This window comes from Rhinopithecus bieti, unplaced genomic scaffold (genome assembly GCF_001698545.2).
Source record: "Rhinopithecus bieti isolate Rb0 unplaced genomic scaffold, ASM169854v2 scaffold_5478, whole genome shotgun sequence".
NCBI lineage: Eukaryota > Metazoa > Chordata > Mammalia > Primates > Cercopithecidae > Rhinopithecus > Rhinopithecus bieti.
The window spans coordinates 2084021-2096253 of NW_016805008.1; the positions used below are offsets into that span (position 1 = coordinate 2084021).

General features: G+C 37.7%; 1 protein-coding gene across 1 annotated transcript in view; it reads left to right on the forward strand.

Annotated features, from left to right (window-relative positions):
• The first annotated feature begins 560 nt into the window (after positions 1-560).
• The window catches only part of TRAT1 (T cell receptor associated transmembrane adaptor 1), a 40365-nt gene continuing 28692 nt past the window's right edge, over positions 561-12233 (forward strand). Inside the window, 2 exon segments of the mRNA XM_017870876.1 lie at positions 561-796; positions 9503-9640. Coding sequence (XP_017726365.1) covers positions 790-796; positions 9503-9640 — 145 coding nt within the window. The 5' untranslated portion in view covers positions 561-789.

A 12233-nucleotide genomic window follows, 5' to 3' on the forward strand; every position in this document is an offset into this window, starting at 1 on the left:
AGTCTGATTCAGATGGGCCCAGGATTTTAAACTAGCATCATATAGCATACTTATGTACACCAGCATGTAAGAACTGCTGCTATTAAGACTCTGGAGTGGTGGTTGAGAGCAGGAGCTTGTTGTCAGGTGGCTCTATATTGGACAGAGAAACTCATGATGACAAGGTGAGGACTGTCAGGAAATAAGGCAGGCATCTAGCCTCCCATTAAGAGAAAGTATAGAAGGCAACTGATACATACTAAGTGCCCAAAAAATATTAACTCCCTGTCCTCCATCATGGCTCAAGAAAATACAATAGCTGAGCACACCCAGGGGTTGCTTACTATTTACTCATCAGTTTAGTGTATCTTATTTTGTTTCCATGTGAATTTACTTGTGAAGAGATGACTGGATTCTCTCCAGAGATAGGAAGATCCCTCCTAGTTTAATTCATACCTTTATTTATTTATTTTCAATTAGACTCAGGTATTGATAAAATTCAAATGTCAGATTACAAAGGCATGTGGGATTTTTCTTCCCATGTTTCACAATTTAAGTCAACTGTTTTCAGATCAAAACTCAAGACACCTCCTTCACCACATTTCCTGTTTGTAACTGAAACAAAGTACACACAAAAGATTTTAAGAAACAGAAGAGAAAAGAATCTGAGGCACAGATAAAGATAAGTTTTACTGTCATGCTGCTTTTAACATAACATAGCAACATTACTTACGAAAGAAGTTTGTAGGAGGATTTTTAATCTATATATTTGTCTTATGGCTAGATAAAGATTTCTCTAAAAAAAGAAGCATGTCAGGTAAGTGGCATTTTAAATGTTTTGTTCCATTTGTGTGTCTAAAATTCACTTAATAATTTCTAAGTCCTAATGAGAAGACCCTTAGTATTTAGAAAGTAGTTATTTTAAAATGTTGGATAACTTTCAGTATAATTAAAATATGTTTTGAAACATGTTAATGAGTATAAGTTGACATTTTTCTTTTGAAAGAAAAATGTGGACAGTGTTTTAGAATGTAAATCTAATTACAGCCGTTCAGTAAGCGTTCACTGATAATTATGCCATGTGAAGTACTTGTTATTTTTAAAGAAGCTTTTGTTGACTATGTGTATTCCTCTTTAGTTTAGTTTAGCTATTAAACAGGATAGGTGTAAGTCTAATTCCTCAGAGATTAGGCACTATAGTATTTTTTAGAAAGCAATGCAATTGTCAACATTCAGAGAGATGACGATTTTGAAAAGGCCAGTGAAAATTCAATTGCTGTGCGATTAATCATGAGGGTTGGATCCATATTGACTCGCTGTTGTGAAAGGGTTGGATCCATATTGATTGCTGTTGTGAATCCATGTTGATGGTTCATTCCTCCTGTATTCTTTTATGTACTTTTAATTTATTAAAGAAACATCTTTTTGTTGCAAAAGAAAACATGAATATTATGTAATGTGAGAGAACTGTGAAATATATATTAAAATTCATACATATTTTCCATCACCTTAAAAACACAAAATATGTTGTATTTCCTTTCAGTTTTTGTTTATACACATTCCAGATGTTTGCTTTACATAACTGAAGTGATAATGTACATAATATACCCAACTTTTTTCACTAACATAACCATGTCCCTTTTTAATATAACTTCTGCCTGATCATTTTAAAAGAATGCACAAAATGACATTTTCAGTTATAGTTTAGTCATTTGTTTATTGCTGAACATTTATGTTGTATATAGTTTTTTTGTTGTTGTTTTTGTTTTTTTGAGACAGTCTCTCTTTGTCACCAGGCAGGAGTGCAGTGGCGCAATCTTGGCTCACTGCAACCTCTGCCTCCCAGGTTCAAGCGATTCTCCTGCCTCCCGAGTATCTGGGTCTACAGCCGCGCACCACCATGCTTGGCTAATTTTTGTATTTCTAGTAGAGACGGGGTTTCACAGTGTTGGCAAGGATGGTCTCGATCTCTTGACCTTGTGATCTGCCTGCCTTGGCCTCCCAAAGTGCTGAGATTACAGGCGTGAGCCACCATGCCCAGCCCTGTTGTACACAGTTTTTAAAAATATTTTTATATGGCAGAAAGATGAATAACTCTATAGCTTTTCCATAGTAAGGGTTATTTTCTCAGAAAAACTTTCTAGAACTGAAATTACTAAGAGATTATGAGCATTTTAAATCTCATTATTGCCAAATTGCTTTCCCAAGAGTGATGCCAATTCCCTCTCATTCTAGCAGTGCTTCTCCCTCACAAGCTGATCTTGTCTAATTTCATAAGCACAACATGCTAACTCATTGTTTAATACGCATTACTTTGATTATAATGAGGTTGAACATTTTTGCATGGATTTTTAAACTGTTTATAACTCTACCATTTGCGATAGTTTGATTACATCTTTTGCTTAATTATTATGCTTATAGTACTTTTAATACCAATTTGTATAGGCCAGCTATGGAGTAAAGATTGCATATATTATAATTTCTGTGAATTGGCTTCCATTGTTCTGTTTGATGGATCTTACAATCAATTGATTACATAAATCACACAGGGACCATAAGCTGACATACAATTTTCATACCTCTCCTTTTCTTTACCAGTTCATACTTTAGCAAAGAACAAAAACAAGTGTCCCCATTTTTCTAGTGCCCTGCAAGAAATGAACATAGCATTACTAAGTATAATTGCCATGAGCTGATGATGATGGGGAACTAAGAAAGCATGGGAAGGCCAAAGACAGTGAATATGACATTCAACTATTTTCGGGACTAATTAATTCTAAATTTAGAAGAGATATGGTAACATTTCCTCCACAGCATTTTGTAGTTCAGACTTCCCCTTTGGGTTTAATACAGGAGCTCCTCCATCATCAGTTGAGAACTTTTACAGTTTCACAGAAGAGATGCAAAGACTAAGTATTTAAAAGCCTCACAGGTATTAAAAGTCAAAACAAAACAAAATTTCACATGAAAGAAGAGAATCAGATGATAGTATTTTTTATATTTAGATGGTAAAATAAAAAATAAAATAAATTTGAACACACGCAAAAGAATAATTTTTTCTAGTTAAGTAAAACTATGTATGAAAACAAAAACCCAAGTATTTTCTTTTTTCCTACCTATATGCCTGTAGTCATTGCATTATCCACAATGTTCTAGTATCATAATTCCTGCTGTGTTTCTGCATTTACATAAAATCAATATTAATGGAATCAAATGGTGAAAACAAGTCCTTTGGTCTATCATTAATTTAAATAATGATTCACAATTTAGTTTACGCATCTTCATTTTTTTAAAAAAGGAGTCTTAATTTTCTTTACTCAGTTTTATCTTCTCTTGAGCCTCATCACCTTTTGAGAACAATGAAATCCTTTCTTTTAGAGACTGGGTGGGACTAATTTGTAAATTATCTTTTAAACTCAGATGGGTCAAAGACAATGTTTCTCCATTTAATTTAGGTAATATTATGAGTTGGGCAGTGTTTTTAAGAAAAGTCAATCCAGGAAAGATCACAGTTCCAAGTAATAAATGTCCACAAATTGCTAGTGAATAAGAGAAATCATTATTGGGCACTTTTCCAGACATTTTTGATTGCACGTAATCTTCTCAGCATTTCAGAATTAAAGGGAAGAGATGACAAAATAGGCCTTCTTGAAATATTAAAAGAAACATAATAAAGTATTTTATTGGATGAAACTTTCCATACAACCATGCCATCTTCAGAGGATCTTACTAAGGTTCTTCTCAAATAAACAATAAGTACACATATAAATGGAGTCATTAAATACAGAGAAAGACAGGTTCATCTACAGCAGCACTTTAATCTCAGTAGAATTTCTGAGGTTTACCAATCTTGGGTAAAGTTTAATTGTAGAAGCAACGAAGAGTCTAGCATTGGAGGTATCATAATTTACTCTCTTCTGCCCTCCACCTTTCACATTTATACTTTCTTCAATTAAATTAAGTCAAGTGTTGATTGAGGGGAATCATGATGTGCTAGGAAGAGGTAGCCTTAATGTAACATAGATGAAGATATGAACTCCAGGGTTACAATTGTCTTAGTGAGGTTCAGTGATTTGCACACAACCAGCCACACAACTAGTGACTACTCTCATTCCCTTTTCCACAGTTTGAAAATAGGTAATCCAAAGCTAATATTGCTATTTTCTCTTTCCCCATCACAGCCCACTCCCCAATACACACCATTTACTTCTCAAATAACCCCCTGTTCATAATAGACACTTAAAGTCAGTGGATTTCAGATTTGCATTAAAGACAGCATGGTATTTTACTTGAAAGCCTGGAACTGATTTGAGAGCCCCCTCCTGTGCTAATATCCATGATTCAAATGTCTTTTATTTTGGGATGATGGGCAGTGGTTGGGATTGTGGGTGTAGTGATGATGTGTCACATTCAAAAAATCATCAAGAATGTGCCTTATTTAGTACCAACCACCACCATGGTAAGAAAAACTTGTTTTATAAGTAGACCCATGGGGATCATAATATTGCTATTGAGATTTCTGTGGGCCTAAAATAAATCTACACATTCATGGAATGCAAAGAGATGTTCATTGCTCTGACAGAGTTTACAAGCCAAGGAAAGCCATTAAGAGAAGCTATATGCTGTAATATACTATAAACTCATACACTTGTCTCAGTTAAAGACAGCCTGAAGTAAAAACAATTAAGACATTATATTTATTGCTTTTCCTATTGTTAATTGTTTAAGTAAAGGCTTCTGTGTAAATCAAATCTGCCAGCAGAAAGACATTATATTTGCTTAGCTGGGTTTCCTTCCAGAACACATGCAAATTGTGAATTTCAAAGACAGTGCCTGCCAATTACTGTTGGCTTTAAGGGAGTCAGAGGTTTTATAATTAAACCCACCACTATTAGCCCCTGGTAGTTGGAAGCTGGAGAGAAACTTAAATCATGATTTTCCTAGCTGCCATTGCCTCTCTGATAATTTCTCAAAGCCTTTGGCTTTTTAACAGTGTAAACAGCTGAATTCAAATTGTGTGGGAGTTTTTAAAAATTGATCAAAGCTATACAAATGAAAGTAGTTACAATTAATGAATATTGATACTAAAGGTTACACTTGTTGGGCAAAAAAATTTAAGCACTTTGTGCATCCGATATTCTAAGAGGCACTGTCTGTACTAAGTAGATACCCACAAGAGCATGGAAATATTTATACTGCGTATTTAGCATTACTGGGTAAGGGGAGGTATAAAGTGTGTGTGTGTGTGTGTGTCTGTGTGTGTGTACGTTTATGCAGACCTGAATTCAAGTTGAAAATTTCCACCACTAACTACTTAATGTCTACTCTTCTCATGTGTGTGCATTGGTTTTCAAAATGGGAGTATTTATTGCTGGCAATCAAAAAATCATGAAAGATATTAAGAATGTCATAAAATAGGCCGGGCGCGGTGGCTCAAGCCTGTAATCCCAGCACTTTGGGAGGCCGAGACGGGCGGATCACGAGGTCAGGAGATCGAGACCATCCTGGCTAACACGGTGAAACCCCGTCTCTACTAAAATACAAAACTAGCCGGGCGAGGTGGCGGGCGCCTGTAGTCCCAGCTACTTGGGAGGCTGAGGCAGGAGAATGGCGTAAAAAAAACCCGGGAGGCGGAGCTTGCAGTGAGCTGAGATCCGGCCATTGCACTCCAGTCCGGGCGACAGAGCGAGACTCCGCCTCAAAAAAAAAAAAAAAAAAAAAAAAAAAAAAAAAAAGAATGTCATAAAATACAAAGCCTCTAAATAAAAATCTTCCTGTTTAAAATGTATATAATACTATTTTTAAAAACTTGGAAAACAGAAGTATTCCAAGGAATACTTAGGACCCCAAGGTCCTAAGGAATACTTAGGAATTATGGACCCCAACAGCAGAGGAAACCAGAGACCATGTGAAACTACATCACATATACCTAAACTACTCCCCAATATTAGCATGTAGATTGTGTTTTAAAAGGCCTCCAGGTGGTTATGTGGGGCAAATTTACTCTAACAGTAAATGACAAAACACAACTCTAAAGAAATGTACAGTGTGACCCAAGTTTTTGCCTTAGTGTTTCTGACATATTTCATGAAAATTATTAGGACTTTCCCAAAAGCTTTCAGTGTCGCATACAGGCTTGTGATATTGATTAGGTTGTTTCTTTGTAGCTGAGAGTCAAATTATCTTCTTATAGCAATTAATGGACTAATACAACTATTTCAATTCTCTTTAATTGGAAAGGAGAAGGCAAAACTTCTATTTTCAATATAATTTTGTCCAAATGATTGGATGATTTATAGCTAGATTCAGTGTAATTTAAAAAATAAGATTAGGGCTTTCTGTTTACTTCCTTGAAGTATGATTGGTTATATTGTATTATATTTTATTTATTCAAACCATAACTATGTATTGAGTATATACTAAATGCTATGTGTTATGGGAAATGGAAAGAAAAAAATGCTAAGTAGAAAGAAGATTGATTTTTATTAGTGTTCCCAAGGGTGATAAGTGCTAGAGATTTATTATTATTTTCCATGTATTTATTTACCCCTCCCCCAGAAAAAGGGGTATTAGAAATAAGTATAACAGTATAAAAGATAACCAAATAAGTCAAGGTGAAGAGAAAATAAGGAAAAAGGGATATGATTAGTTCACAAAAATGAGTATCATAAAGTTCTCAAGATTTGCTTAAAGTAGATTGTGTATCAAAGACAGACAGATGATCAAGTACAATATTCACATGGGACATAATAGCAAAAATGTGCCAGTTCTTAAGGAAATCCCCAGGCCTTTGAATTTGAGACACTATGGGATGTATTAAATAATATCTTCCAGTTCATAGTATCCCTGAAATTAATGTATTCAATGGAGAGTTTCATACGGCTGGTTCTTTTTCTTAAAATATGTTTTATTTTGTCCTGAGAACAAAGGCCCAAATGTGGAAAATGGAAGCAAATAAGAAAGAGCAACAGAGAATTTTAAATTTTATTTTCTGACTACAACATGAAGTTCAACTCTCTGTTGCCATTTTAGGCAGATTGTATGCTTTAATGGTCGATGAGATGGAAGCAGTCTTGACATTCCCTTAAGAAATTTTGAAAACATAACTGGGACATGTCCCAGAATAGAAAATCATCAAAGTCTATTTTACTTCCATATGGGTAGATCCAGGTAGTTTCACACAGGCAAGGTCAAAATAATCTTTCCGAAATCAATTTCTCATCCTTTCAGCATTTGATGAGTGAATGAACAAGGTCCCAAAGTATATACTATAGAAATTGGATGCAATAATTATAGCTTGAACTATGTCTAAAGCAAGGTTACAAGTCCAGTTTAGCCAAAGATAAATTATTACTGCATCCATTAAATGCTTAATTTTAACCAATGCGACTCCCTGGTCAACTCTAATAAATTAATTATAAAATGTGTTTGTAGGGAAGTTGTTCTATACTATATTATGTTATATTATATAATTGTCATTGTACAATGTACTGTCATGTGCTGTGTAACAATGTTTTGGTCCAGCTGGGCTCAATGTCTCACGCCTGTAATCCCAGCACTTTGGGAGGCCGAGATGGGTGGATCACTTGAGGTCAGGAGTTCGAGACCAACCTGACCAGCATGGTGAAACCCTGTCTCTACTAAAAACACAAAAATTAGCCGGGCGTGGTGGTGCATGCCTGTAATCCCAGCTACTTGGGAGGCTGAGAAAGGAGGATTGCCTGAACTTGGGAGATGGAGGTTGTAGTGAGCCGAGATCCTGCCACTGCACTTCAGCCTGGGTGAAAGAGCAAGACTCCATCTCAAAACACACACACACACACACACACACACACGCACACGCACACGCGCGCACACACACGCACGCACGCACACACACACACACGCACGCACACACACGCACGCGCACGCACGCACACGCACACGCACGCACACACATGCATGCACACACACACGCACGCGCACGCACACGCACGCACACGCACGCACACGCGCACGCACACATGCACACGCACACACGCACGCACACACACGCACACGCGCACGCACGCACACACACGCACACACGCACGCACACACGCACACACACGCACGCACACGCACACGCACACACGCACACACGCACGCACACGCACACGCACGCACACACACGCACACGCACGCACACACACGCACACACACGCACGCACACACACACGCACACGCACACACACACGCACACGCACGCACACACGCACACACGCGCGCACACACGCGCGCACACACACGCACACGCACATGCACACGCACACACACGCGTGCACACACGCGCGCACACACGCACACGCACACGCACACACGCGCGCACACATGCGCACGCACACACACACGCACGCGCACACGCACACACACGCGCACACACGCGCACACGCACACACACGCACGCGCGCACACACACACACGCACACACACACGCACACACACACAAAACAGTGTTTTGGTCGATGATTGATCACATATTTTATGGTGGTCCCATAAGATTATAATGGGGTTGAAAAATGTTTATCATTTAGTGACATCATAACTGTTGGGATGTCATAGTGCAATGCATTACTCATATGTTTATGGTGATGCTGGTGTAAACAAACCTACTGTGCTGTCAGTTGTAGAAAAGTATAGCACATACAATTATGTACAGAATAATTGGTAATGATAATAAATGACTATATTACTGGTTTATGTATTTACTATACTATGCTTTTATCATTACCTTAGAGTATACTTCTACTTACAAAAAAAATTAACTGTAAAACAGCCTCAGGTAGGTCCTTCAGGAGGTATTCCAGGAGGCACTGTTATAGGAGATGACCTCTCCATGTGTGTCATTGCCCCTGAAGACCTTTTACTGGGACAAGATGTGGGGGTGGAAGACAGTAATACTGATTATTCTGACCCTGTGTAGGCCTAGGGGAAAGAGAAGTGTAATTAACTTTCCACTTTTCATTCATGGGGCTCTACATAGTATGAGAAAAGCTCCCTGTGGCCAATCTTAACAAAACTGGGCTCCAGAATTATTGTTTTATCCCAACACATCGTATTCTATACTACTGAGATTAATGGAAGAGAACAGGCGATTTTCTGTAAATAAGAAAAGCATGTATGGTTATAGTCTGAGGATTAAAGAAAGGTGAAAAGTATAGCAAATTAGAATTCTTGGTAATTTGAATGTTGTTGCTTTTTGAACAAAAGTTTTTTTATCAGTCACCACTTGTCACCTTTTAGTAGCTACACAAAAAAGTCATTTATTTCATAAACATTCAAAATGTGAGAAACTTGAATCCTTTTGCCCATGCTGAATTCAGCAACTTAACACCAACACCCACTTTGAAAACTGAAAAAAAGTTATGCATATTAATTACTTTCCTGGTAGAGAATGTGTCCTTCATTATGAATAAATACAACAGCTTTAATCATGGCAATAGCCAGACCAAAACAAATGGGTAAGCAGCTTTTGTATTATGTGTATGTGTATTTTAATTTCCAGGAAACTCTGGGTGCCCCTTTTTCCTCTGGGGACTTCTGGCATTGCTGGGCTTGGCTTTGGTTATATCACTGATCTTCAACATTTCCCACTATGTGGAAAAGCGACGACAAGGTAAGACATTTTGACAGATTTCACATGGTACCTGCTTGAATGGAGACTATGGAGTCACTGGAAAACCTATGGAAGCAGACAATTTTATGAAATGTCATTCAACAGGATATTTTTATCTATAGAAAATCTATTTGCTAATTTTTCTCACCCAAAGGGTTCTCTTATTTAAGAATGCAATCATATTAGAAATGTGAAAAAATTATCCAATTTAGGAACTCTTCTTTAGGGTGTAGAGTGGGAAGGGATTATCCTGGTCAATATGTTTTCCTCCTCCAATTGAAAACCTATGAAATTGTAGTCTATGCTGGGGCAGCCATCAAGGTTCTCTCTGATACAAAATAAACAAAGGGAAGTCTAGCTCTTTAAGATTCCGTTCAAGACAACTTAATCTTCTCAGGATCAGTCAGGCATTCTCAAGTGCAACACACAGGAGCGGGCTCAGAAGACAACTGGGAAAGGGATAGATTGCACCATGGGCTTGCTGTCAAACACTCCCAGAGTCTAGGAGAGGTCAAGAGTATCTGCCACTGTCAGCTTTGCTTTTTCAACATGCTGGGTATAAGTTTTAACCACGTGGCTTTCAATCTGCATATGCCGCAACTGAAATGGTCTAAAGTCCAGCAGATGGCACAGCCTTTGTATGCTGTAGGCATCCAATTCACGTTGAACATGCATGGATCCATGCTGAATCCATTACATGTTGAACACATATGGATGGATGGGAGAATGAAAGTTCAACTATTGCTGGAAGGTATCTTTTTTTTTTTTTTTTTGAGACAGGATTTTGCTCTGTCACCTAGGCTGGAATGCAGTGGCTTGATTAACTCACTGCAGCCTCAAACTTCTGCACTCAAACAATCCTCTTGCCTCAGCCTCTCAAGTAGCTAGAATTACAGGCATGTACAAACACACCCAGCTAATTTTCAGAATTTTTTTGTAGAGATGGGAGTCTCACTGTGTTGCCCAGGCTGATCTCCTACTCTTGTTCTCAAGCCATCCTCCTGCCTTGGCCTCCCAAAACACTGAGATTACAGGTGTGAGCAACCACGCCCAGCCTGGAAGATGTGTAAATACCAAGAAACCTTCGGGGCAGGACATTTAAGTGGTAATAAAAGAAAAGAAAGGATAAATGCATTTCCTTTTAACAGAGGAAATGAAATAAAACTAAGTTAACAAAATTAACAGACACATGTGTCCAAGGAAAATTGCATGGAGCTAATTTAGAACAATGGTCAGATTGCAGCAAATGTCCTTACTTCATTTAGAAATATCTTAAGCATTGATAATACTAATATAAAAATATGAAGAAGGTATTATTGTCATGCAGGTTTGAAAATAAGATGAGAGGTACTCGAAAATGGAGTGGTCTAGCTGAAGCCACACATCTATTCAATAGCAAAATCAATGATAAGTGTCCAGTTTTTCTAATTCTCTGTCCCAAAAGGTTTCTACCAGCACATCCTATTTTGACATTGTTGACCAGTTGTCCTCAGCCAGAAACCCAACACTCTTTTGGATCTCTGTTATATCAATTCTACGGCTAAGGTAAAATTTATGACAAGCAATCCTTTTTCATTAGTAATGCTTTCAGTAAGTCTTTTAAAAATCAAATATATTCTCAAATAAACATAAACTTTATAAGTCAGATGTGTAAATGACCCATCATCAAACATCTACAGTATCCCTCTTTTATAGATAAAAATGAGCTCAGAGTAGTACTTTGCTTTATATATCAAACTGGCTATTTTAACTTCTTCATTAAGATATCTTATAAATCTAGATAATATTATAGTCTGAATTACAAAAAAAATGTGAATTGAGATCTACAGAGAGTAAATAATTTAAGGTGACAACCAAGACAAGAACAGTAACCTGAATTAGTACCTCACTCCTGCATTGATTCCATTGATAATCCTTTTAAGATTGCTGAGGGGCCAGGTAACAGGTAGACACTGACATGTTTACCTTGAGCTCACTTGTCTAACTTAAAAGTTATCTAGCAAATGTGACCTATTTACTTTCAACCTAAATAGTCAGTGTTTTGAGTCATATTGAATTATGGATGTTAAGAACCACTTTTTATCAACATCATCAAGATCAAGACTGGTATAATTTCACTAATCTAGTACTTCCGCCCGAGAAGTATTCAGCTGTATGAGTCTTTTACAACTCATTGTAAATAGGTTTTACAATTCTCATTTTTGGTAGTTTGTGTATTGGGATTCATTTACCCACATCCACACCTTTTTGCCTCCATGCAAACTCCTTTGTGTAGTTGCTTATTATGGTAAGTTGACCACTGCAGAAAGACGGTAGCCTTACTTTAAAAAGCAGCACCTTTGGTAGTTAAAAAAGCAGCGCCTGTAATCCTAGCACTTTGGGAGGTGGAGGTAGGTGGATCGTCTAAGGTCAGGAGTTCAAGACCATCCTGGCTAACATGGAGACACTCCATCTCGATGAAAATTACAAAAATTAGCTAGGCATAGTGGTGCATGCCTGTAATCCCAGGTACTCGGGAGGCTGAGGCAGGAGAATTGCTTGAACCCAGGAGGCAGAGGTTGCAGTGAGCTGAAATAGAGCCACTACACTCCAGCCTGGGTGAAAGAGCGGGACTCTGTCA